The 24,242-nt window shown below is 46.0% G+C and overlaps 1 protein-coding gene across 1 annotated transcript in view; it reads left to right on the forward strand.

Annotated features, from left to right (window-relative positions):
* LOC119119480 (myosin-7B-like) overlaps window positions 1-24,242 on the forward strand; it is a gene marked incomplete at its 3' end in the record, with an annotated part of 180,400 nt that overhangs the window by 114,220 nt on the left and 41,938 nt on the right. Inside the window, exons 22-23 of the mRNA XM_037245895.1 lie at window positions 65-235; window positions 304-388. Coding sequence (XP_037101790.1) covers window positions 65-235; window positions 304-388 — 256 coding nt within the window. The remainder of the gene's footprint in view (window positions 1-64; window positions 236-303; window positions 389-24,242) is intronic.

Below are 24,242 nucleotides of genomic sequence, written 5' to 3' on the forward strand. Positions count from 1 at the left end.
TTATGGTAAGACCTTTTTAAAAGAAACCCCTTTTAATTTGTTGATTGACATGGACTTGTTTCAGGGACGCGGTGATGGCAATCCAGTTCAACATGCGCTCATTCTTCTCTGTGCGCACATGGCCATGGATGATGCTGTTCTACAAGTTGATGCCCTTGCTCAGGAGTGCTCAAGTTGAAAAGGAATTGGCCTCCCTCAATGAAGACTTCAGCAAGCTAAAAGAGGCCTTTGACAGGTGACGACATCCTTCATGCACCTCATTCTACTCCATCAAACGTTACTGCTGTCCATCTATTTCTTCAGGTCCGAGTGTAAGCGAAGCGAGGCCGAGGAGCGTCAGGTGATGCTGGTCCTGGAGAAGAATGACTTGTTTTTGTTGCTCCAAGCTGTAAGTGATAATTGTGCAATACATCACAGGTTCATCACCTACTTTTGGCGAATAAAAATAGAATAAATTGGATACAATGCAATGCAATACAGTACAATATAATGGATTCTCAGATTACAAACTTAATTCATTCTCTGACCACAGTGGTAACTAATAACAATGAACTGAGGTAATTGTTAGAGTGGTGCTCACTCTTAACTTATTTGCAAGAACCACACGGGAGACAGTATGCCCTTTGAGCACTTGCAAGTGGAGACATTGTTCGTTACTGTACATACAGCGATGTTCGAACAAAGTCTGCCTTTGGTCTCTTGCAAGAGCATATTTATTGAGAACAAGCAGGGTGGGGGTGACATTGAACATGTTTGGTGGTCACCTCAGCAACTGGTTAATCAGTGCAGAGGGTCCCAGCTCATTGTTTTACAAGGTTGTGAAAAACAAACTAGTGGAGCATTTTAGATGACTAACTAAGCAAGAATGTTTCCACACCATTTGGAAAGTTTCAACAACTGAATGGTTAAACTTTTCAGAGTCAAGGAAAGGTAAAAGCTTTAAACAAAGTTAATAATTTTAGTCTACATTCCAACATAATCATACGATCAAGATCATTTGTCAACACTAACACATCCCTCCTGTTTATCATATGATTATCCCAATAATGTGGCACACGCCACCTTGTGCTGCAGTCATCAAGTCCAGAACCATCCTGTTTTGCAAGACCATTAGTCTAATAGCCTGAATCGCTCTGTTTTGTCCATCATTGACCTGCAGCGAGAGATTCACAAAAGATTGGAAACGATAGTTCAGTGTCTCGATGTAGAGTGATTGTTTTCCAACTCCGATCCAAGGAAAAAGCGCATGAACGACTTTGTCTCCGACGGACCATACTTTATGGTCGTCTAGAACATTCGTACCCCAGACAGGGTCATGAGGGTAAAAGGTCGCAATAGCCCTGCGTCGACGCTCAGGAGATTTGTGTGCTGCTGACAGCTGATGATGTTGTATCTTGTAGGTGTGGTCTGTTACCCACACAGGTGCGCACACACTCCTGTCCAGTTCGCGGGCAGCATCGGATAAACCTTGTGACCTTGAAAGCCACCAGCCATTCTGTATGAAGTAGGTCCTGTTTGATGGTGCAGCCATGTCGGTGGGAGAGCCCTCACCACTCGAAATGGCTCTCTTATCCTGACACTCAGCGGTGATGTCCAAAGCTCCCATCCAGTTTCCGCCTGGAGAGCAGTCGTCGTTAATGCATTTGTGGGTCTCGTTACCTTGAATGTAACACGTGTAGTTCACTCCAGCTGGCCTCTCTGTATAGGCCACTTGCGGCAATGTTCGTCCTTTAACAATCACATTGAGATTTGTCCAGAAAAGCTGATCACAGGTACCGTCTGCAAGTCCAGGGTGGAAAGGATCGGCATCACTGACTGTGACAGCACGGTGTTGATATCCAACTCCTCCCATGGATGCCAGACATTTTGCTTCAGTGACATTCATTGCTCTGGCCTCCAGGTGAACTTGTGTGGAGGAAGGGGGGGGGGGGGTTGGAACACACATAGCATCCCTCCTGTGTGTGGGATCTCACAGTGAACTTTACATACCGGTACCAAGCGTTGGTTTTGTATGGGTTTCTGGGGTCCCATGACCATTCCTCAAAGTTCTCATCATGTCTTATCTTCTTCCACGGTTGATATTGTCAATCGGTCCATTCAGATGAGCCCATAGACCAGGGGTGGCCAACCAGTCAGAGACTAAGAGCCACATTTTTTTACTGTGTACTGCAAAGAGCCACATCCCCCCCCCCCCGAAGCGAAGCGAACACGCAGCGTTTGACGTCCCATTACCACCCCCCCCGAAGCAAAGCGAACCCGCAGCGTTTGACGTCCCATTAACACCCCCCCCGAAGCGAAGCGAACGTAAAAGAGCCGCATGAAACCCGGCAAAGAGCCGCATGCGGCTCGCGAGCCGAACGTAAAAAGAGCCGCATGAAACCCGGCAAAGAGCCGCATGCGGCTCGCGAGCCGCGGGTTGGCCACCGCTGCCATAGACCATAGCACACTCCAACCACAACGCAGCAGAGGATCCACCTGGCATGTGGAGCCTCGTTGCTACTAGGATTGCAGAGATACCGAGACATACCCTCGCGTAACAGAGTGGGGATTGATGAATTCTTCACCAACATTGAGACAACCCACCCATGCCAAGCCATGTTGGTCGGAGAGCCCTCACCACCTGAAATGGCTCTCTTATCCTGACACTCAGCGGTGATGTCCAAAGCTCCCATCCAGTTTCCTCCTGGAGAGCAGTCGCTGTCAATGCATCTGTGGGTCTCATTTCCTTGGATGTAACACGTATAGTTCACTCCAGGTGGCCGCTCTGTGTAGGCCACCTGCGGCAATGTTCGTCCTTTAACAGTCACATTGAGATTTGTCCAGAAAAGCTGATCACAGGTACCTTCCGCAAGTCCAGGGCGGGAAGGGTCGGCATCACTGACTGTGACAGCACGGTGTTGATATCCAACTCCTCCCATGGATGCCATACATTTCGCTTCAGTGACATTCATTGCTCTGGCCTCCAAGTGAACTTGTGTAGAGGAAGGAGGAAGTTTGGAACACACATAGCAACCCTCCTGTGTGTGTGATCTCACAGTGAACTTGACGTACCGGTACCAAGTGTTGGTTTCGTATGGGTTTCTGGGGTCCCATGACCAGTCCTCAAAGTTCTCATCGTGTGACCATCGTTTTCCACGGTTAACATTGTCACTTGGTCTGTTCAGCTGAGTCCATAGACCATAGCACGCTCCAACCACAACGCAGCAGAGGATCCTGGCATGTGGAGCCCCGTTGCTACTTGGATGACAGGGACACCGAGACATACCCTCGCCTAGCGGAGTGGGGATTGTCGTCGCTTCACCAACATTGAGACGCCTAACCCTAAACGATGAGGCTAGTTTGGAGTCAGGCTTCCCCACCACGCAGAAATGAGGGGTCCAGCACTCCCTGTAGCTTGCAGTGGCTGAGGTGAATCCAGCTGGGCCGTTCAGCGATTTTCACTGCGGTGGGGGTAGTCAGCAAGAGTTGGAATGGTCCCTCCCACCGTGGGCTGGCCCAGTTCTTCCTTTTGATGACTTTGATGTAAACCCAGTCTCCTGGCTTGATGGGGTTGTCGACCTGTGAGGATGAAAGATCAGGCGGCAGGAAATTTGCATTTGACACATCTTTCAGTTTGAGTGCTCTGATCATGCCAAGGACTGTTCTTCGTCTGTTCTTTGCAACTCTTGTAGTCAATTTTATTGCCCTTTTGAACTGGGCAGATAGGAGTGTTTGCGAGAAGGGTTTGAGCACTTCCTAATGATTCCTCCTAACCAAAGACCATTTATGACAGGGGCTATCCCATTTATTGCCTCCTGTTTTAAAGGAGATTCTCTGGTCTTGGTCGTATCTGGGCTGGGGGAATGGATGTTAAGTCTTGTAGCAAATGGTTCCTTTGATCAGTCAAACAAATGTTGATTAGCCGGGGAAGCGCATAAGCGTGTGCCCTTCCAAACACATACACCACTTCCTCATAGCTTCTTTAGTCATTTTTTAATCATCTTCAATTGTTTACAGCAAAAGTTTGAAAAGCTTGAGAAAATTTTAACTTAATGGTATGACGCCAAATGTATTAGAGAATCCATATGTCGTAAAGTGTTGTCTTTTTACTATCTTTCACTATCTGTCCTACTCCCTCCCTCCTTCTGAGGCTTGGCAACGCCCATGCCTCACACCTTGACAAACTTTTTTGGAAGATGTGTTCTTTACTACATGTGATTCTATCATCATTTAATTTGACTTTCTTTCCAAAACGCTTCTCAATTTCCCAGTTCACACATCTTCTGCATGTGTTACTGGTTCTCCAGTTTTTTCCTCTAGTTAATTATCAATCCAAAAGCAACCTTTTTTTTTTTTTTTCCTTAGCATTTAACTTACTCAAAATCACTCTTTCTTCAAAGTCGCTCTACTAATTTTCCATAGTAGTCTCCAACAACTTCAACCATTCAACCTGTATTTTCCTTTCATTCAGGCAATCAGTCATCAATGCTCATTTGCATTTCACACACAGTCTCCAAAAAGGAGTCTTTCTATCACATTGGTCCCAATTCATCCAAGCCCCCCAGACAACATTCATATACCATTTTCAACTCAAGGTTCCTGATAGAACAATCCACCAATCCAAAAAAAACTCAACACAAAAAAAAACTGCTGGCAAATTAATCAGAATTTTTTCTTTGTTTTTAAATTTAAAGAACTCAATCTCTCAGATTCAGCTCGCATAATCTTGTATAATCTTATAACACAACCAATCAATTATTCCTATTAAATGTAGCATTGCAATGTCTTAAATTCAGAATTTTGCTTCTTCCAATTCCTGAAAGCATGTTCTGTCGTTTTTTTTTCTTCGAATTTCTCATGAGGGCTCGACACTAACATGCACTAGTGTGGATCAGTTTCTGCTCGCAAACAGATTTCTCTCTTTTCCTCTCATTTTTATCTTTCAAAATCGTTTCTGTTCTGCGGTGCAAATTGGATAGACCACAGTCTAGCAAATTTCTTTACACTAAAAGTTTAGCCAATTTCATCATTTTAACACATACGCACACACATGCACAGCTCTCGCGCGCGAAAGGTAGGTCCCAGCATCAATGATTCGTCACAGGCTGGCCATTTCCTGCAGTCGATCATGAGCTGGTCCCTCCCAAGCACACAAGGACAGCACATTCTAATTTTTTATTTATCTTTTAGAAGCAAGTTGTATTTCTTTACCACTTGATTTGCAAATTGTAACTTTAGTGTGCACACAATTTGATCTCAGGTCATTTGTCATTGGGCATACAAACAGCATTGTCATACTTCTTGTATGGACAGGAGCTCTAATAATCTAAAAAATGTTCTAATCTGACAATGACATGTTCTGCTGTCATATGGGCATCTGTTATTTCTTTCTCTGTATGAGCTTGAGCGGTCAAAGGGGAGGAAGCTTGTCATGCTGAAAATCTGACTTTTCCTCTGCCCCTTCCGCCGCCCTTTGATTGGTATTATTTTGCCTGACGACACTCTCTTGCAAACTGTACTCGTTTCCCACAGTTCCAACATGTCTCTGAATCTGATGGGGGTTTTGAATTGTATGGTGGCTTGCGACCTTGTTGGTCTCTAACTCTTCCTCTGCCCCTTTGGGAACTTTGGAAGAAGATCGTTGTATCTTCATTTAGATCATTATCATCATCTAGATGAAATACATCAGAACTTTTGCCTTTCTCAATCACTTTGTCAGCGTCTCTGGCCCACTGCATGGTTGTAACACAAGCAGTGTCCGCTTCCACCAAGTGTTTCCTCACCCAGTTGCCTAAGTCAGGGGGGAAACCAGTGAGGAGCGCATTTTTAAGATGTTGCTGATAAGCACTCTCAGCTGCATCATTGAATGGGATGCCACTGTGCACCCAGAATTCTTTTTCAAATCTTAATTGAATGGCGGCCTCATCACTTTTTATCTTTCTATTTTTTGTCTTTTGAATTTGTTTTCTTCTCTCTTGTGAAGCTTTCAACCACATTCTAGCACAACTCAATTCTCTCTCTTTTCTTTCCTTTCTCAGTCCCTTTGGCTTCCTAGCCACACTCTCCTCCGAAATATCTACCACAACGTTCCACATTTCAACTTTCAACTTTCCTTGTACTCCATACTTTTTCTTCCACTTCGGCATGTATTGCATACAATTAAGAAATCTACTCGCCATGAACTTCTCATCTCCTTCAAGAGCTAGAGATTTACCGTTTTTATTTCCCGTCTTAATTTGGTATTTTCGGTTTTTACAAAAAAAACATTTCCAATTTTTTTTTTTTTCTTTTGAGGATCCTCAATGCAGGTTTAAATTGACCTTTCAACAAATTTCTAACCTATGTTATTACCGTGGATTAATGCTACAACAGTTTTTTAGTCAATTTATCCTACCAGTCACACTGAACCACACAACTTTCAGGCAAACAGCTTGGAAAAACGGACAAAAAAGAATCTATGCCCTTCAATTAAGAAAAAGAAGCTCTGTTTTTTTCTAGCCCGTTCCTTCCACTGGGACTAGAACCCCAGCTGTTTCTTGGCTTGGAAAAACCAAAGCTGTATCTCATAGCCCGGACAAACCAAAGCCGTATCTCATAGCTCGGACAAACCAAAGCCGTATGTTGTGCACCAGGGCTGTGGACTCGGTTCGGACTCGGGGACTCGGACTCGGTCGGACTCGGTCATTTTTGCCGGACTCTGTGCTGATTTTGACTGAGTCCACCGAGTCCGACAATAAAAAAAAGAGGCAAGACACAGCCAGAGAGTGTCAGGTTACAGTCAGCGCGGTAGGAGTTGGAAGAAGCAGTAAAAACTCCACCAAACTCGTCGTAATGACCCGTGATATATGTTATATCCTTACTATTTTCCAGGTTCTTAGATAGCAAGAATAGGTCGGACAACGACGTGAATGATAACTGCTTTATTCCTTACTCACAGTGCGTTCACAGGGCGTACCAGAACAACACAGAATGCCCATCCCACTTCCGGGGTTTTTCTACTACGGAATTTGAGTTAGCCCAAAATACACAACATCTCTTCCCCTCTTACAATGAACGTGCTATATGCATGAACAACATAGTCTTATGCACCTATAACTTGACATTTTCAAGATCTATCAATAACTACCATTAAACAATTATCATATATGGTCCAGACAATTATGACAATAATATTCCCATGAAACCTTAGCTTTGGGTGAGGGTGGACTACCTCGAATTATACCGAATTATAGCGAAAAACCGATGTCGTACGGCGTCGTACGGCGTCAACACTATGTTGTTTTCAATAAAAACATGAAGAACTCACGTTTGCGTCAGTCAATTTTAATTTTTATAAAGGATTATTCTCATTTGATGTCTTTAAATTCATCCGCGTTCTGCCATTGAAGCGGGGTGCATTCAAAGACCAGTCGTACAGACGGAAACGTTTTGTGATCAAATCTTTCATAACGAGAAAGATTTGAGTGAATTGATTTGAATGAATAATTGAGAAGAAATTTCAGTTCTGAAGGCTCCTTTTGTCCCAAGCAAAGTGACAGATGGTGGGGAGGGGGGATAAAAATTGTAAAATCAATTCACTCAAATCATTCTCGTTATGAAAGATTTGATCACAGAACGTGTGTGGCTTTTTCTTAAATGAACACGTTTGACATTGCTATCGTGTCCGCTTTTAATTATATTGCGCTGTCATGTTAAAGCAAATTAATAAATGCAACAATATTAATTTGCTTTGAAAATACCTGAGTAATAAAATAAAATGGATGGATGGATGAATGATGATCACAATTAAGTATAAAGTCTCCTTTGTAATATATACTCCTTGTAGCCTGTACCCAAAAAGAGGAGTTTCTTTGCATCGAGGTTTATGCAAAGAGCTCACGTAATTATATTGTTGCGTTTTGGTGAAGTGAATGAGTGTTCCGTCTGTACGACTGGTCTTTGAATGCACCCCGCTTCAATGGCAGAACGCGGATGAATTTAAAGACATCAAATGAGAATAATCCTTTATAAAAATTAAAATTGACTGACGCAAACGTGAGTTCTTCATGTTTTTATTGAAAACAACATAGTGCTGACGCCGTACGACATGGGTTTTTCGCTTTCCAAATAAGGGGTCGTCACTAATTATTTGTGTTTAGATAAATGTCTGAGCTATAATGGTGTAATTAATGATTAAAACTTGAAAGTATCTGTTTATTGTATTCGTTTATATGTTTAATAAAGACAAAGCCATCACAAAACTGTTGTAATTATTTAGATTTTGATCTAAATTAGCCTTGAATAAAGACTAAGCAGTCACATGAATTAACAGAAAAATGGACAGCCGGACTCGGACTCGGACTCATGGTCAAGAGGCCGGACTCGGACTCGGTGCAAAAATCCGACCGAGTCCACAGCCCTATTGTGCACTTCTACTTTTTACGCGTTTCACAACAGCACAATCACACAACTTTAGGGCTTTAACTTACTTGTCCCCTGTTTCGTTGCACTGCCGGATCCCGTCAATCCGCCTCTGTCAGACGAAGGCAGACCTAAGATGCTGGCCCAGCGAAGAATTTGCTTCCCAGGTCTTTCTTTACCAGGTCCGGCTAATGGACGCTGGCCCATCGACGGAAAGCAGCACGTCGTCCTCTGTCGGTCAGCAACGGGTATATTTGGGATCCGGGTCACGGCACCAAAATGTTAGAGTGGTGCTCACTCTAACTTATTTGCAAGAACCACACGCGAGACAGTATGCCCTTTGAGCACTTGCAAATGGAGAAATTGTTCGTTACTGTACATACAGCGATGTTCGAACAAAGTCTGTCTTTGGTCTCTTGCAAGAGCATATTTATTGAGAACAATAGGGTGGGGGTGACATTAAACATATTTGGTGGTCACCTCAGCAACTGGTTAATCAGTGCAGAGGGTCCCAGCTCATTGTTTTATAAGGTTGTGAAAAAGAGAAACTAGTGGAGCATTTTAGATGACTAACTAAGCAAGAATGTTTCCACACCATTTGGAAAGTTTCAACAACTGAATGGTTAAACTTTTCAGAGTCAAGGAAAGGTAAAAGCTTTAAACAAAGTTAATAATTTTAGTCTACATTCCAACAATCATACAATCAAGATAATTTGTCAACCCTAACAGTAATGTTTTCCAGTTGACTGAAATGCAATTTTCCGTTCGAGTCATAATACTAACTTATGTTTATGTTTTTGTTTTATCAGTGAGTGGATAGAATTAAATATGTATACTACAATATAAAATGAAAGGGACACTTAAGCGATGATGGTCCATTTTTCACAGTTTATGTATTTTTGGATTAGGAAATGAGAAAAAACAGTGAGTCGTCACCTTATCGTGGTGGAGGGGTTTGCGTGCCCCTATGATCCTAGGAGCCATGTTGTCTGGGGCTTCATGCCCCTGGTAGGGTCACCCATGGCAAACGGGTCCTAGGTGAGGGGCCAGACAAAGCACGGCTCATCAGCCCCTTATGATGAAAAAAATTAATGGATCACGTTTTCCCTCGCCCGGACGCGGGTCACCGGGGCCCCCCTCTGGAGCCAGGCCTGGAGGCGGGGCTCGAAGGCGAGCGTCTGGTGGCCGGGCCTTCGCCCATGGGGCCCGGCCGGGCTCAGCCCGAAAAGGAAACGTGGGTCCCCCTTCCCATGGGCTCACCACCTGTGGGAGGGGCCAAAGGGGTCGGGTGCATTGCAAGCTGGGCGGCGGCCAAAGGCAGGGACCTTGGCGGTCTGATCCCCGGCTGCAGAAGCTGGCTCTTGGGACATGGAATGTCACCTCTCTGGCTGGAAAGGAGCCCGAGCTGGTGTGCGAGGCAGAAAAGTTCCGACTAGATATAGTCGGACTTGCCTCCACGCACAGTTTGGGTTCCGGTACAAGCCCTCTCGAGAGGGGCTGGACTCTCTTCCACTCTGGAGTTGCCCACGGTGAGAGGCGTCGAGCAGGTGTGGGTATACTTATTGCCCCCCGGCTGGGCGCCTGCACATTGGGGTTCACCCCGGTGAACGAGAGGGTAGCCTCCCTCCGCCTTCGGGTGGGGGGACGGGTCCTGACTGTTGTTTGTGTCTATGCACCAAACGGCAGCTCAGAGTACCCACCCTTCTTGGAGTCCCTGGAGGAAGTGCTGGAGAGCGCTCCTTCTGGGGACTCCGTCGTTCTACTGGGTGACTTCAATGCTCACGTGGGCAATGACAGTGAGACCTGGAAGGGCGTGATTGGGAGGAACGGCCCCCCCCGATCTGAACCCGAGCGGTGTTCTATTGTTGGACTTCTGTGCTCGACACGGATTTTCAATAATGAACACCATGTTCAAACATAAGGGTGTCCATGTGTGCACTTGGCACCAGGACACCCTAGGCCGCAGTTCGATGATCGACTTTGTAGTCGTGTCATCGGATTTGCGGCCGCATGTTTTGGACACTCGGGCGAAGAGAGGGGCGGAGCTGTCAACTGATCACCACCTGGTGGTGGGTTGGCTCCGATGGTGGGGGAAGATGCCGGTCCGACCTGGCAGACCCAAACGTTCTGTGAGGGTCTGCTGGGAACGTCTGGCGGAATCCCCTGTCAGGAAGAGCTTCAACTCCCACCTCCGGCAGAGCTTTTCCCACGTCCCGGGGGAGGCGGGGGACATTGAGTCCGAGTGGACCTTGTTCCGCGCCTCCATTGTTGAGGCGGCCGACCGGAGCTGTGGCCGTAAGGTCATTGGTGCCTGTCGTGGCGGCAATCCCCGAACCCGCTGGTGGACACCGGCGGTAAGGGATGCCGTCAAGCTGAAGAAGGAGTCCTATCGGGCCGTTTTGGCCTGCGGGACTCCGGAGGCAGCTGACAGGTACCGGGTGGCCAAGCGGAACGCGGCTTCGGCGGTTGCTGAGGCAAAAACCCGGGCGTGGGAGGAGTTCGGCGAGGCCATGGAGAATGACTTCCGGACGGCTTCGAGGAAATTCTGGTCCACCATCCGGCGTCTCAGGAGGGGGAAGCAGTGCAACGTCAACACTGTTTACAGTGGAGATGGCGTGCTGCTGACCTCGACTCGGGACGTCGTGTGTCGGTGGGGAGAATACTTCGAAGACCTCCTCAATTCCACCGACACGCCTTCCATTGTGGAAGCAGGGCCTGGGGACTCTGAGGCGGACTCTCCAATCTCTGGGGTTGAAGTCACTGAGGTAGTTAAAAAACTCCTCGGTGGCAAGGCCCCGGGGGTGGATGAGATCCGCCCGGATTTCTTAAGGGCTCTGGATGTTGTGGGGCTGTCATGGCTGACACGTCTCTACAGCATCGCGTGGACATCGGGGACAGTGCCTCTGGATTGGCAGACTGGGGTGGTGGTTCCCCTCTTTAAGAAGGGGGACCGGAGGGTGTGTTCCAATTACAGGGGAATTACACTCCTCAGCCTCCCTGGTAAGGTCTATTCAGGGGTGCTGGAGAGGAGGGTCCGTCGGGAGGTCGAACCTCGGATTCAGGAGGAACAGTGTGGCTTTCGTCCTGGCCGTGGAACAGTGGACCAGCTCTTCACCCTCAACAGGATCCTCGAGGGTGCATGGGAGTTCGCCCAACCAGTCCACATGTGTTTTGTGGACTTGGAGAAGGCGTTCGACCGTGTCCCTCGGGAGGTTCTGTGGGGGGTGCTTCGGGAGTACGGGGTACCGAGCCAACTGATAAGGGCGGTTCGGTCCCTGTATCACCGATGCCAGAGTGTGGTCCGCATTTCCGGCAGTAAGTCGGATTCGTTCCCAGTGAGGGTTGGACTCCGCCAAGGCTGCCCTTTGTCACCGATTCTGTTCATCATTTTTATGGACAGAATTTCTAGGTGCAGCCGAGGCGTTGAGGGTGTCCGGTTTGGGGACCTCAGCATCGCGTCTCTGCTTTTTGCAGACGACGTTGTGCTGTTGGCTTCTTCAGGCCGTGATCTCCAGCTCTCACTGGAGCGGTTCGCAGCCGAGTGTGAAGCGGTCGGGATGAGGGTCAGCACCTCCAAATCCGAGTCCATGGTCCTCGATCGGAAAAGGGTGGAATGCCCTCTCCGGATCGGGGATGAGATCCTGCCCCAAGTGGAGGAGTTTAAGTATCTTGGGGTCTTGTTCACGAGTGAGGGGAGGATGGAGCGTGAGATCGACAGGCGGATCGGTGCAGCGTCGGCAGTAATGCGGACTCTGTACCGGTCCGTCGTGGTAAAGAGAGAGCTGAGCCAAAAGGCAAAGCTCTCAATTTACCGGTCGATTTACGCTCCTACCCTCACCTATGGTCACGAGCTATGGGTCGTGACCGAAAGAACGAGATCCCGGATACAAGCGGCCGAAATGAGTTTTCTCCGCAGGATGTCCGGGCTCTCCCTTAGAGATAGGGTGAGAAGTTCGGTCATCCGGGAGAGACTCGGAGTAGAGTCGCTACTCCTCCACGTTGAGAGGAGCCAGATGAGGTGGCTCGGGCATCTCATCAGGATGCCTCCTGGACGCCTCCCTGGGGAGGTGTTCCGGGCATGTCCCACCGGTAGGAGACCCCGGGGACGACCCAGGACGCGCTGGAGAGACTATGTCTCTCGGCTGGCCTGGGAACGCCTTGGGATCCCCCGGGATGAGCTAGATGAAGTAGCTGGGGAGAGGGAAGTCTGGGAGTCCCTCCTGAAGCTGCTGCCCCCGCGACCCGACATAAGCCCGGATAAGCGGAAGAAGATGGATGGATGGATGGAGAAAAACAGCATTTTCTATTTCATCCATTCATTTTGGAGAAATAATGAAATAACTAAAACTTTCAGAAATGCCCACTTTTAACAAGGAATATGCCCACACACCCCTCCCCTCCCTTCATGTCTTGGTTGATGACGTCGCTCAAAGAAATTATCACAATTTCCCCATTGGAAATCAGTGTACTTATAATGTCAAAATAACAGGGATCAACCAGTCTCAAAATGTATGTGGAGATCTCTACTTGGACCCATTTTAACCTCTGAAAACCTATTAAAACGATTTGCCTTTCCATGGCTGCCTTAAGAGCAAGAAATGAGCAGCCTCTCTGCAGCTAAAGTACCGTTTCTATCACGTCTGTCTATTTCTTGTCATCAGTCACCAACATACACAAACATAATGCGTTCTGAGAGGCTTTATGTAAGCTGAATTTTTGATAGATCATTATATTTTGAAATGAATTCTTTAAGGGTTTATTGGCCTTGTGTGGGGTACATCTTCTGCCGCCTATCCGAAAAGTAGGTGCTTTAAAGAGCCACACTCTGCTGAAGGGTCAGCCTCCTCGCTGGAAGTCTGGTGCTCCCAATCTTTCCAAAAAGCCTGGCTGGCGGTGAGCAGAGCCTCCTCGCTGAGCGGCTATATATATATATGTGTTAATGTGATTTTTACTATGTTCACATCTTGCAGCTGTTGTGTGGCTTATGCCAACACTTTGTGCGCTTAGGCGATTCCATCAATTGTCTTGGCAAGGAAATGGGGAAGAGACGTATGTCGTAATGCACGTCAGCACATGTGTAGTTTTTCGTGTGGCAGTTTTTTTTTGTGCCAGTAAAACCGATACAGATGCCGTTAGGCCATCACAACGATACCATTCAACAGGTGTTAAGTAAGGGTTTCATCAGAAGGGTTGGTTATGAAAAATTTTATAACGGTCGAAATGTCATCTAGTGCTCCTTTAAGAAGAGTTTTAAAAATTGCCCCACCTTTAACGGAAGGTAATTCCAAATGAAGTCATCAAGGAACAAAGCTGAATTCCCTCTCAGATCGTTCTGGTCTTGCTACTTTCAGTAGTTTCTGGTCAGCTGACCTGAGGCGCTAGGCTGGTACATAAGATGTGGAAGAGCTCAGAGAGGTAAGCGGGAGCGAGGTCCTTTAAAGATGTAAAGACAAAAAAAATAATCTTAAAATAAACTCAAAAACATACAACAGCCAGTGAAGGGGGTCATATTAGGAGTTATGTGCTGCCTCCTACGAGCTCCAGTCAGGAGACGCAAAACTGCAATGCTTGAGGGAGGACTGGCCTAATCTAGATGAGATGTAATAAAGGCTTGTGCTTGATATCCAATTAGATTTTTTTAGGGATGTCCCGATCAGCATTCTGATCCCGATCCGATCTTTTAACCTCAAATCCGATCTGATTTCGAGTCCCGATCCAATGTTCTGCCTTTAATATTGAAATTTATAAAACTGAAATATATTTTGAGCAAGTAACTCAACTTTTTATAAGAGTAAATTTTCACCAATAGGCATCACTATTCCCGTATTGGCCCAAATATAAGACGATGTTTTTTGCATTGAAATAAGACTGAAAAAGTGGGGGTCGTCTTACATTTGGGGTCTAGACATTATAACCATTCACAACACCAGATGGCGCCAGATATCTTTAAAGCGAAGTTACATCACCGCGCCTTAAGTCTTGCGTGAGTTACCTCAGCTTATCGCGATTGTTGGAGCTTGTGCGCAGCGGTAATTTAAAGGTTGCAGGTATCGACTGAGTATGTTGCTGTGATCGTTTGCGTCCTTGACACAAAGTGAGTATATACATTTCATTGTCACTACTGTCCACTGTTGTGCCGTTTGTCCGATCGCGGTTTGGTTCGTGTGTGCGCCGTTTGATTGACGGCTCCGGCGCGCTCCTTTAAATTTGCCTCGCATCGTACAAGTAGCCGTTACTCAGTGGCACGGCGACTAACGGTCGCCAGCAAATGTATTTTGTTGTCTCGATGACTTATGTCTGGTGTGTTGCCGAGAGTATTTCATTTATGGTTATTTAGTATAGCGGAACCGTTACGCGCAGTAATGTGTGCCGTCTACGAGTGTTGTGTGACGTCAGAAGTTTAGCGTTGATTTATGTGCTGTAAATCTGTCTGTTGCAGAACCACACACACACCCCCCACAAACACACACACCCTTCACATGCTTCACACAATACCCTTTTGCCAGTTTGCTTGTATGAGCCACAGTGCCTGTTACTTTTTGGCCAATAATTCAGAAAAGCAATCAAAACTGAACCACATTTTCCCTCCTGTGTTCTGACTGACACCCGGGGGCGAAGAGAGCATAACCATCCGAGCCAACCCCCTATACAGTCCTCAGGCTTCCCAACAATAGCGGTAGCAGTTTGCATTATTTTATTGCAATGCTTTTCCTTATTCAGATTTGTTTCAAGACTACAGTTAGTTATTCACTTTGATGGTTAATGCAGTTATTGCAATTTTGTTGTTTTATCACAGTAGATTGGTTTATTTACATTTCAAAAACCAGAAGCCATTCATTTACAAATGTAATTGCACTTTAGTTTACATATTTAAATGTTCAGATATTAGGATGTGATAGACTGTTTTTGCATGATTTGAATGAGGCAAAATAACATGCTTTTTCTCTCGAATATATTGTTATAATCATTTGTATCAGAGGTTTTATTATGATTATGATTATTATTATTATTTTCTGTATAAAAATTAAATTTGGTGTTCAAAAAGTATTTTTTCAAACTTGAGTCAAAAAGTATTTTTTCAAATTTGAGTCTTGAAAAAGAGGGTGTCGTCTTATAATCAGGGTCGTCTTATATTTGGGCCAATACGGTATTATTATTGTAAATCCCATGAAATCAAAATCTTACGGAGGTCAGCTTCAATTTAATATTTTAGACAAAAGTAAAAAGAAAAACACTGACTTGGTACAGTATTATCAAAAAGAAAGTTCTATCCAAGTGCTACTGAGATGGGCTGGTTGTCAAGAGTAATACATTCGACCAACCTTTCTGTGATCTTCTTTGCCCTCTTGTTTTCGTTGGAGTATTTGTTTCTCCTCATAACGTCCAGCATTTGTTGCTTTGCTTTAGCAACCTTTCTATCTGCAGCTTCACAAAACGCTTCATACACATTATGTTTTGTTCTCAGATGACGAATCAAGTTTGTGGTGTTAAATGTAGCTCTGCTGCTACCTCCTCTTGAAATTGCCATGTTGCAGACAGTGCAAGTAGCTTTAGGACAGTCTTCACTCTCAACAGTAAAATATTTCCACATTTCTGACATGCTTGCTTTGCACCGCCACGGAGGTTTGTATTGCGCAGCTACCGTCAACCGTAACTAGCGAGTACTTTATGGCAGTTGCCGTAACGATTGGCACGACTCATCAGCTAATGTAGCCGAGCTCCGATCACCGGAAAATCGGAAAAGATCGGGCCGATCTGATCTTGAGATCGGGACGTCCGTAGTATTTTTGATTATCTTTTTATCATGCACCTATGTATGATATCTGCACGATATCTATTATTTTATATGACTTTAAGAACTGCAAGGAAAATAGTGAGATTCTCTTCCCACTTAAGGTTATTACAGGCAAATGTTGCGTTGTGTCTTCAATCACTATCTCTGTCTCTCAGAAGCTTGGGTAGCGTTGGTGTCAGGTCAAAATACCATCAGACATTAAACCACACGCTGGACGGAAGAGGAGAAGACAACCAGAACAGGTTTACTCGCGAGGAGAACGATAGAGAAAGGAACCTCAGTTACAATCTCCATCAATTCTGAGTCCTTACTCCACGTGCCCCTCTTTTTAATGTTTTGGTTGCCCTGGTTACAGAGACGTTGCTACACTAAAGGGAGGGGAGATTGTGGCTGTAGCAACGCTGATTAGCTAAGGAATGTAGTGTGGTGTGAATTAGCACTTCATTGTCGGCCCGTGACCCCCGCAGAATTTGTCCTCTTTCTTCAACCAGCTGTCTTCCCCCATGGTTGGCTGACTCGTCCTCGACTGTGATCAGATAACTTGAATTGCCGCTTTCCTGTGGAACAATGCAACTAAACCTTTGCTAACTTTATCTACTTGGTAAATTAACACACAATAATAATGAGTAACTTGTCCTAAACACTTCAACACACATTAAGTAAATGTGAGGTAACTGGTATGCAGTTCCTTAAACAAACATTGAGTAAATATGGGATAACTTGTATGCAACTACTTCAAACTGTATATAACACTTAACAAAGAAAAACAGTTCTGATCAACAACAATCTATGAACCAAACCTACAGTTAACTAAAAGGAATGAAGTTTCTTTGAACCAAACAAAGAACATTTCGCCTATGCAAATAAGGTCTGCTCATTGTTAGGGAAGGCCTCTTACAGGAACAAAAACACACAGAGAACATAAGGACAGGAAGGATACATATGACTGACAGGGATCAAAAGACATCCCTGTAACTAAAGAGGAAGAACCTAGATAAAAGGAAAGTCATAAACTCGTAAAGACAAGGCCTCCAGGTCTGGCAGGCCAAGGCTTCACTTAAATTATTCCAACATTTCCCTCCTGTTTATCACATATTTGCTCAATTTTTACATTACCAAAAACAACCACTTCTCTCGATTTTCAGTTGTCGGATCACAAGTATGAGCACAAATAAGTTTACACCAAAAAGGATAAATGTTGCGACATCATCATTCGGAAACACACAGATCTGGGAAAAAGTCTGTAAACTCAAGTGCAAGAATTGCATCATCATCATCGTTATCATCAACATGCTGGCGTTCAGACATTAGGCAGACCCGGGCCATCTTCCATGGGCAATATTGCTGTAGTGATGAGACTATTAAACAGAGCACGCAGACATGGAATACAACAACATCCACACAAGGTGAGTATAGCAGTAATTGAGGACACAAGGGCTTTATACTTCCCAAAAGCAGTCATCCACTTGTAGTGCTCTTTCATCCTCGTGTTGAGGGATTGCAGGCTTGCAATCGCCTTCGTCAGGCTCCCATCAGGGGCGGTGTCGTTCTGGATGAAGGTGCAGCATTGTTCTCTGAACATTGCGCAGACCCTTCCTTTCTCAGACAACAACATAAGAGCATTGCGGTTCTGGATTGACATTAGGGAAGGCGTGGCTAGCTGTTCGTGCACTGCCTCAAGTCCCGCTTGTGTCCGTTTGCCCAATTTCTGCATGTTGCAATGGATGTAATTTATCCTGTCAACGTTCTTGTTCATCGTACACCAGCAGCAAATGGAGGACTCCCATCCCGCTGCAATTTGGTCAATTAATTCTTATTAATCAGGAACTCCTCTGGGGACTCTAATTGCATCAATTTCAGTCAGATCAAATTTAAAGACATTTTGGTTTTTACCAGCTTTTCCCCAGATCTTGGCATGTCGATAGACATACAATTTCGCTTGACTACATTCTCTGAAAGTAATGGTTTCTTTTCTTTTTTTTTTTCTCTCAACAGATATTATATAGAACGCTCTGTCGCACATTTCACAATCAGTAGACGTGACAGATTTCACATACAGATGACATTCATTATTTTTTCTGTCTTTGCAGCTTGTTTTGCCATTAGCAATCAATTGTTTCTTTTACCAGTTACTCTTAGTCACCTGAAACAAATTATCCACATTCATTTTAGAGATATTAATTCCATTCTTTAACATCTACAGCTTTTGTTGCCAAAGTATTATTTCTTTACATAACGTTTTTGCATTCAGTGTTTATTTTGAAGCCAATTCAATCCATTTTGAGAATGCATCTATTAAGACCAGGCATTATAACCCTGTGGATTGTGTTTAGCACATGTTAAACAAGCTCTACAATTTTTTTTTTTATAAATATTTTGAATATGAATCAAATCCATATGTTGTATAAAGCTGACTGACCTGCCCCACTATCCCTCCTCTTGAGCCATGTGACACACACCATGGCTCAATATTGCTGCCCATTTGTATAGGTTTTTTTGTAGGATAGGTCAGTCTTTTGGTCATTTATAGATGCCATTCTCTACTCTTGCCCCTCTTTTCATCCATAATTGAATTTCAGTCTATGGACTTTGTCGCTGCACATCTTTAAAAACGTTTCAGTAATTTAATCTGCTTCTTGTGTGTATAGAATTTGAAGCGTCTTTTGCACTACAGCGATGCGGTTCCGTCTGCAAGCTTGTTACCTCTTGACACCTTATCAGTCTCGTGTGTGTGCCCTGCACACGTGCATATAGCTATTTTTCGTGGCAATTGGACTGCTTCCACAACTAGCTTAGTTGTAGTTTCTTGTAGTTTCTTTAGTTACTTTTCAATCATTTTCTCATCGTTTATCACAAGAATCTTAGAAATTTGAATAAAAATCAAAATGTATGTTTTATTTTACTCAATTGTATGGTTTAGAGCAGGGGTTCTTAACCGGGGGTATCCATACCCCTTGGGAGTATGGGACCCAAATGCTGGGGGTATGGGACTCGATCTCTCGTAATCAGGTATTTTTTTAGTATCTCTCGTTATTTTCTTCTATTTTGTACCTATTATTGTTCACAGGTTATTTTTTTTTAGTTATGCTTATGTTCTTGTTCACTGTCGTTATGCTTGTAAGTAGTTAAAATCTGACAATCTCAAATGAACGTAAAAATCTGCAGACCTAACGATTAATCTGTAGAGTTGGCAGCACTGACAGCACAGGCAGTGGGTGTTGTGGCCATCACCTGAGCTCTGGCGGGACCACAAGCAGCATAACTGACCACAACATCGCTGTAGCGTCAAAAAGCCGTCCGCCCCCTCACCCACAACATTCATATTCACGCCTCACTCCCACACCAAAGCAGTTATTTTGTCCTGCATCACACTCACTACACCACAACACACCCATCCTCCCCTAAGGAAAATATTAACACAGAAGGAATAATGAGGCAAGTAAATATGAGGTCAAAAGCTCCTCTTTCTTCTTTCTTGCTCTTCTTTTTAGGGTTAGGGTTAGGGTTAATAATTATTTCAACAGTCAAGTGAAGGGGGTATGGTACCATATTGGACAATCCATTGGGGGTCTGGAATCATTCGAAGGTTAAGAACCCCTGGTTTAGAGAATCCATATGTAGTAAAGTGTTGTATTACTACATATGATTTCATCATCAATTTGACACACCTTTCAAAATGCTTCTCATTGTCCCAGTGCACACATGTTTTGCGTGTGTAACTGGTTGTCTCAACCCGTGTTCCTCATCCTAATTTTTCCTTCCTCAAGGTGTCAAACCAATCCACTAATTGGAAAAGATAAAAACCAACAAAATAACCGCCAGTAAATTAATATAGTAGTTAATTGTTGTTGTTTCTTAACTTCAACTCAATCGCTCTCATTCTCAAATGTAAAAACTTGTATAGTCTTGACACAACCAATCGACTATTCCAGGGGTGGCCAACCAGTCAGAGACTAAGAGCCACATTTTTTACTGTGTCATCGCAAAGAGCCACATCGTCATCATCATCATCGGCGGTCACTCGGGACGAGTATGACTGTCTTCTTCTCAGGGTCGTCTACTTGTGGGTCCGCAGGTGGGCGTAGAGGCCGATCCGGGATCCACATATTTTTGTGCAGTGTGGGCAGGGGAAAGTGGTGGTGGGTTGTGGTCGTGCTGGAGCCTGTTTTTGTCTTTCCTTTCGGAGTTGTCGTTTGGTTTCTGCGACACGGCGGAATTCCTTTTCGTGATGTGCTGCACCTTCTTGCACCGCTGCCCTCCAGCAGTTCCTGTTCAAGGCGATGCGCTCCCAGTCCCGAGATGTTATTTGGAATTTCTTGAGATTGGTCTTGAGGTTGTCCTTAAAACGTTTCTTTTGCCCGCCCGGGGCTCGCGGACCTCTCTCCAGCTGGGAGTATAACATCTGTTTGGGGAGGCGGGTGTCAGCCATGCGGATGAGATGTCCTGTCCATCGGAGTTGGTGCTGCATTATTAAGGTGGTGATGCTCGGTATCCTGGCTTCCTCCAGAACGCTGATGTTTGTGCGTCTGTCCTCCCATTTGATCCTGAGTATTTTCCTCAAGGTTCTCTGGTGGTGTTGTTCAAGAGCTCTTAGGTGCCTGCTGTAGGTTGTCCATGATTCTGCCCCGTAAAGTAAGGTGGGGAGAACCACAGCTTTGTAAACCAGGAGCTTGGTGTCAACCCGGAGGTCTCTGTCTTCAAAGACTCTTTTCCGGAGTCTGGCATACGCTCCACTGGCACAGCTCAGGCGATGGTTGACCTCAGAGTCAATGTCCGCTTTGGAGGAGAGAAAGCAGCCGAGGTAGGGGAAATGGCGAACATATTCAAGTGCAGTGTTGTCCACATTTATGATGGGCGGAGTAGATGGCTGGTTGGGTGGGGGTTGATGTAGCACCTGGGTCTTCTTGATGTTCACGGTCAGACCCAGGGCTCTGTATGCCTTAGCGAAGGAGTTCAGGATGCCCTGGAGGTCTTCTGCAGAGTGTGCTGCAATGGCATTATCGTCTGCATACTGGAGCTCCACGACCGTGGTGGTTCTGATCTTGGTTTTGGCTTTGAACCTGTTAAGGTTGAAGAGCCTGCCATCAGTCCTGTACCATATTGGGATTCCGTGTGGTAGTTCTTTGTTGATGAGGTGGAGTATGGCGGCAATGAAGACAGAGAACAGGGTGGGTGCAATAATGCATCCCTGTTTGACCCCTGTCTCTACAGTGAAAGGCTCAGTCAAGGAGCTGTTGTTGAGCACTGTGGCTGTCATTCCGTCATGTAATAAACGCAGTATTCTGACGTATTTGTCCGGGCAACCGTACCTCAGAAGGATGCTCCATAGGGCCTGGCGATCCACCGTGTCAAAGGCTTTTGTAAGGTCTATGAAAGCCATGAACAAAGGCTGTTTATGCTCACGGCATTTCTCCTGGAGTTGGCGTGCTGTAAAAATCATGTCTGCAGTGCCTCTAGATGGGCGAAAACCGCACTGCGATTCTGGGAGAATTTCCTCAGACAGTGGCAGTAGGCGATTGGCAAGAACACGAGCAAGTACTTTGCCAACTGTTGAAAGGAGCGAGATGCCCCTATAGTTTCCGCAATCCGCTTTGTCCCCTTTCTTGAAAATGGTCACTATCAGAGCATCCCTGTGCTCCGAGGGGAGTACTTCTTTTTCCCAGACCTTCAGAAAGAGGGAATGGAGGTGGCGCTGGAGCTCTAGTCCACCTTCCTTTAGGACCTCAGCTGGGATCCCATCTGGCCCAGAGGCCTTGTTGTTCTTCAGGCTCCTGATGGCATCTTGGACCTCTACTAAAGTGGGAGGTTCACCCATGTCTTCCCTGATGGGACTCTGAGGGATGTGACTGAGGAAATCTGACTGAGTTGTGCTGTCACGGTTGAGGAGTTCCTGAAAGTGCTCTCTCCACCGGTTGTTTATGGACTCATTGTCCTTCAACAGCTCCTGCCCGTCTTTAGAGCGTAGGGTTTTTTGGCCGCGATGGCTTTGGCCGTAGACAGCCTTAGTAGCGCTGAAAAAGCCTCTGGTGTCACCAGAGTCTGCCAAACTCTGGATTTCCAGTGCCCTTTCTGTCCACCAGGAGTTTTTAATCTGTCTCACCCGGCTCTGGACGTCAGCCTTGGCTCTGGAGTGAGCCTGTCTCTTTGCTGTGCAGGTGATGTCATTTTGCCAGACACGAAAGGTTTCCCTTTTCTTGGAGATGAGCTGTTCTATCTCTGTGTCGTTCTCATCAAACCAGTCCTGATGCTTTCTGGCCTTGTACCCGAGAGTGGCACGGCAGGTGTCGAGGATGGAAGACTTGAGCAGGCTCCAGTGTTCTTCAATGTCCTCAGGGTATTCCTGATTGAGGCTTTCTCCAAGAGAGGCCTGAAACAGCTGCAGGGCGGCAGTGTTGTTCAGGGTCTCGAAGTTTAGTCTCTGTCGGCTCAGCTTCTTTTGCAGTCTCCTCTTCCTCTTGAGTCTGATGGACATCGTGGATCGTATCAGGCGGTGATCTGTCCAGCAGGCCTCTGAATCCATCATGGCTTTTGTGATGCTCACGTCGCGCTGATCCCTGGCTCTGACAATGACATAGTCAATAAGATGCCATTGTTTAGAGCGAGGGTGTCTCCATGAACCCTTGAGTTTGTTCTTCTGGCGAAAGATGGTATTGGTGATGGTAAGGTCGTATTGAGCACATTTGCTAAGAAGCAAAACCCCGTTGGAGTTGATGTTTCCAATGCCTTCCTTTCCAATGGTGCCCTTCCAGAGGTGGTGGTCCCGGCCCAATCTGGCATTGAAATCTCCCAATATAATAATCTTGTCCTCTTTGGGGATTTTTGACAATACCTCATCCAGACAGGCATAGAAGGCCTCTTTTTTGTCCTCATCGGAAACAAGGGTAGGTGCATAAGCACTAAGAACTGTTGCCGTCTGGTTGTTGGCCAGCACCAGACGGAGGGTCATCAGGCGCTCACTGATTCCCACAGGGAGTTCAGAGAGCTGACTGATCAGTTGGTTCTTGATGGCAAAACCAACCCCATGGATCCTAGGCTCATCTGTGGCCTTTCCTTTCCAAAAGAAAGTGTATCCACCCTTTTCCTCCTTCAGATGACCTTCCTCTGCCCGCCGGGTTTCTGAAAGAGCAGCTATGTCAATCCGGCATCTTCTCAGTTCCCTGGCAATGATGGCGGTTCTCCTCTCCGGCCTATCACTGGTTACACTGTCCATTAGTGTGCGCACATTCCATGCTCCAAAATTCATGTTTCTGTGTTTTCGACCGCATATTGGTGATCCCTCTGAACGCGGTAATCCAGTCGGGAGGTTTGAGGCAGGCTATGTTTAGGGCACCTTTTCTAGCCCCTTCCCCCTCAGGGGTGAGCAGAGTGGATCCTAAAAAGGGCTGCTCAGTCGTGGATGCAGCTACCAAAGAGCTCTATCTGCCTCGGTCCAAGAGCCCAACGATCATCTAACATCCACCGCCTGATGTGCCAGCTTGTGACTAGGGGCTTCCAGACTTCACAATCCTGCCCCCGTTGCCACTTACTGGTCGCCACAGGACTTTAATCCGGGATGTAAGGTGGATTCCCTGAAAAAGACGCCTGTGCGTGACTTTGTTTAAAGTGGGGAGACTGGTGCACAGACAGTCACCACACTGTCCTTGACAGATCGGGGTCAGAGTCCAGTGGCAAGGAGACCAAGACGACTGGTGACCCTTTTCTGCTGCAGCCTTCATCCGCCTTCCCAGCCGTTGTGACGCCACCCCTCAGGTCAGCCATCATCCTCCGCCTGGTCCACCGTTGAGGTCTTCACTATTTACCCATAGCTGGAGCTGTTTACCCACAGCCGGGACAGTGGTTGATGGGCAGTAGGGCGTGTCCACACACCGGTGGGCCTACATGCCACATCTCTGGGGCCCACTGCTGCTCCGAGATCCTGCACAACTTAGCCTGGGACCGCAAGGTGCCAGTTACCGTGTGTGGCCACGAGGAGGCGTGTGCAAGTCTTGGCAATGGAGAGGCTGTGTACCGGCTGAGGAGGCTTATACACTCGGCTCCTCTTTTCACCCCCGGAAACAGAGGGCTAGCC

This window comes from Syngnathus acus, chromosome 2 (assembly GCF_901709675.1).
Source record: "Syngnathus acus chromosome 2, fSynAcu1.2, whole genome shotgun sequence".
Lineage (NCBI taxonomy): Eukaryota > Metazoa > Chordata > Actinopteri > Syngnathiformes > Syngnathidae > Syngnathus > Syngnathus acus.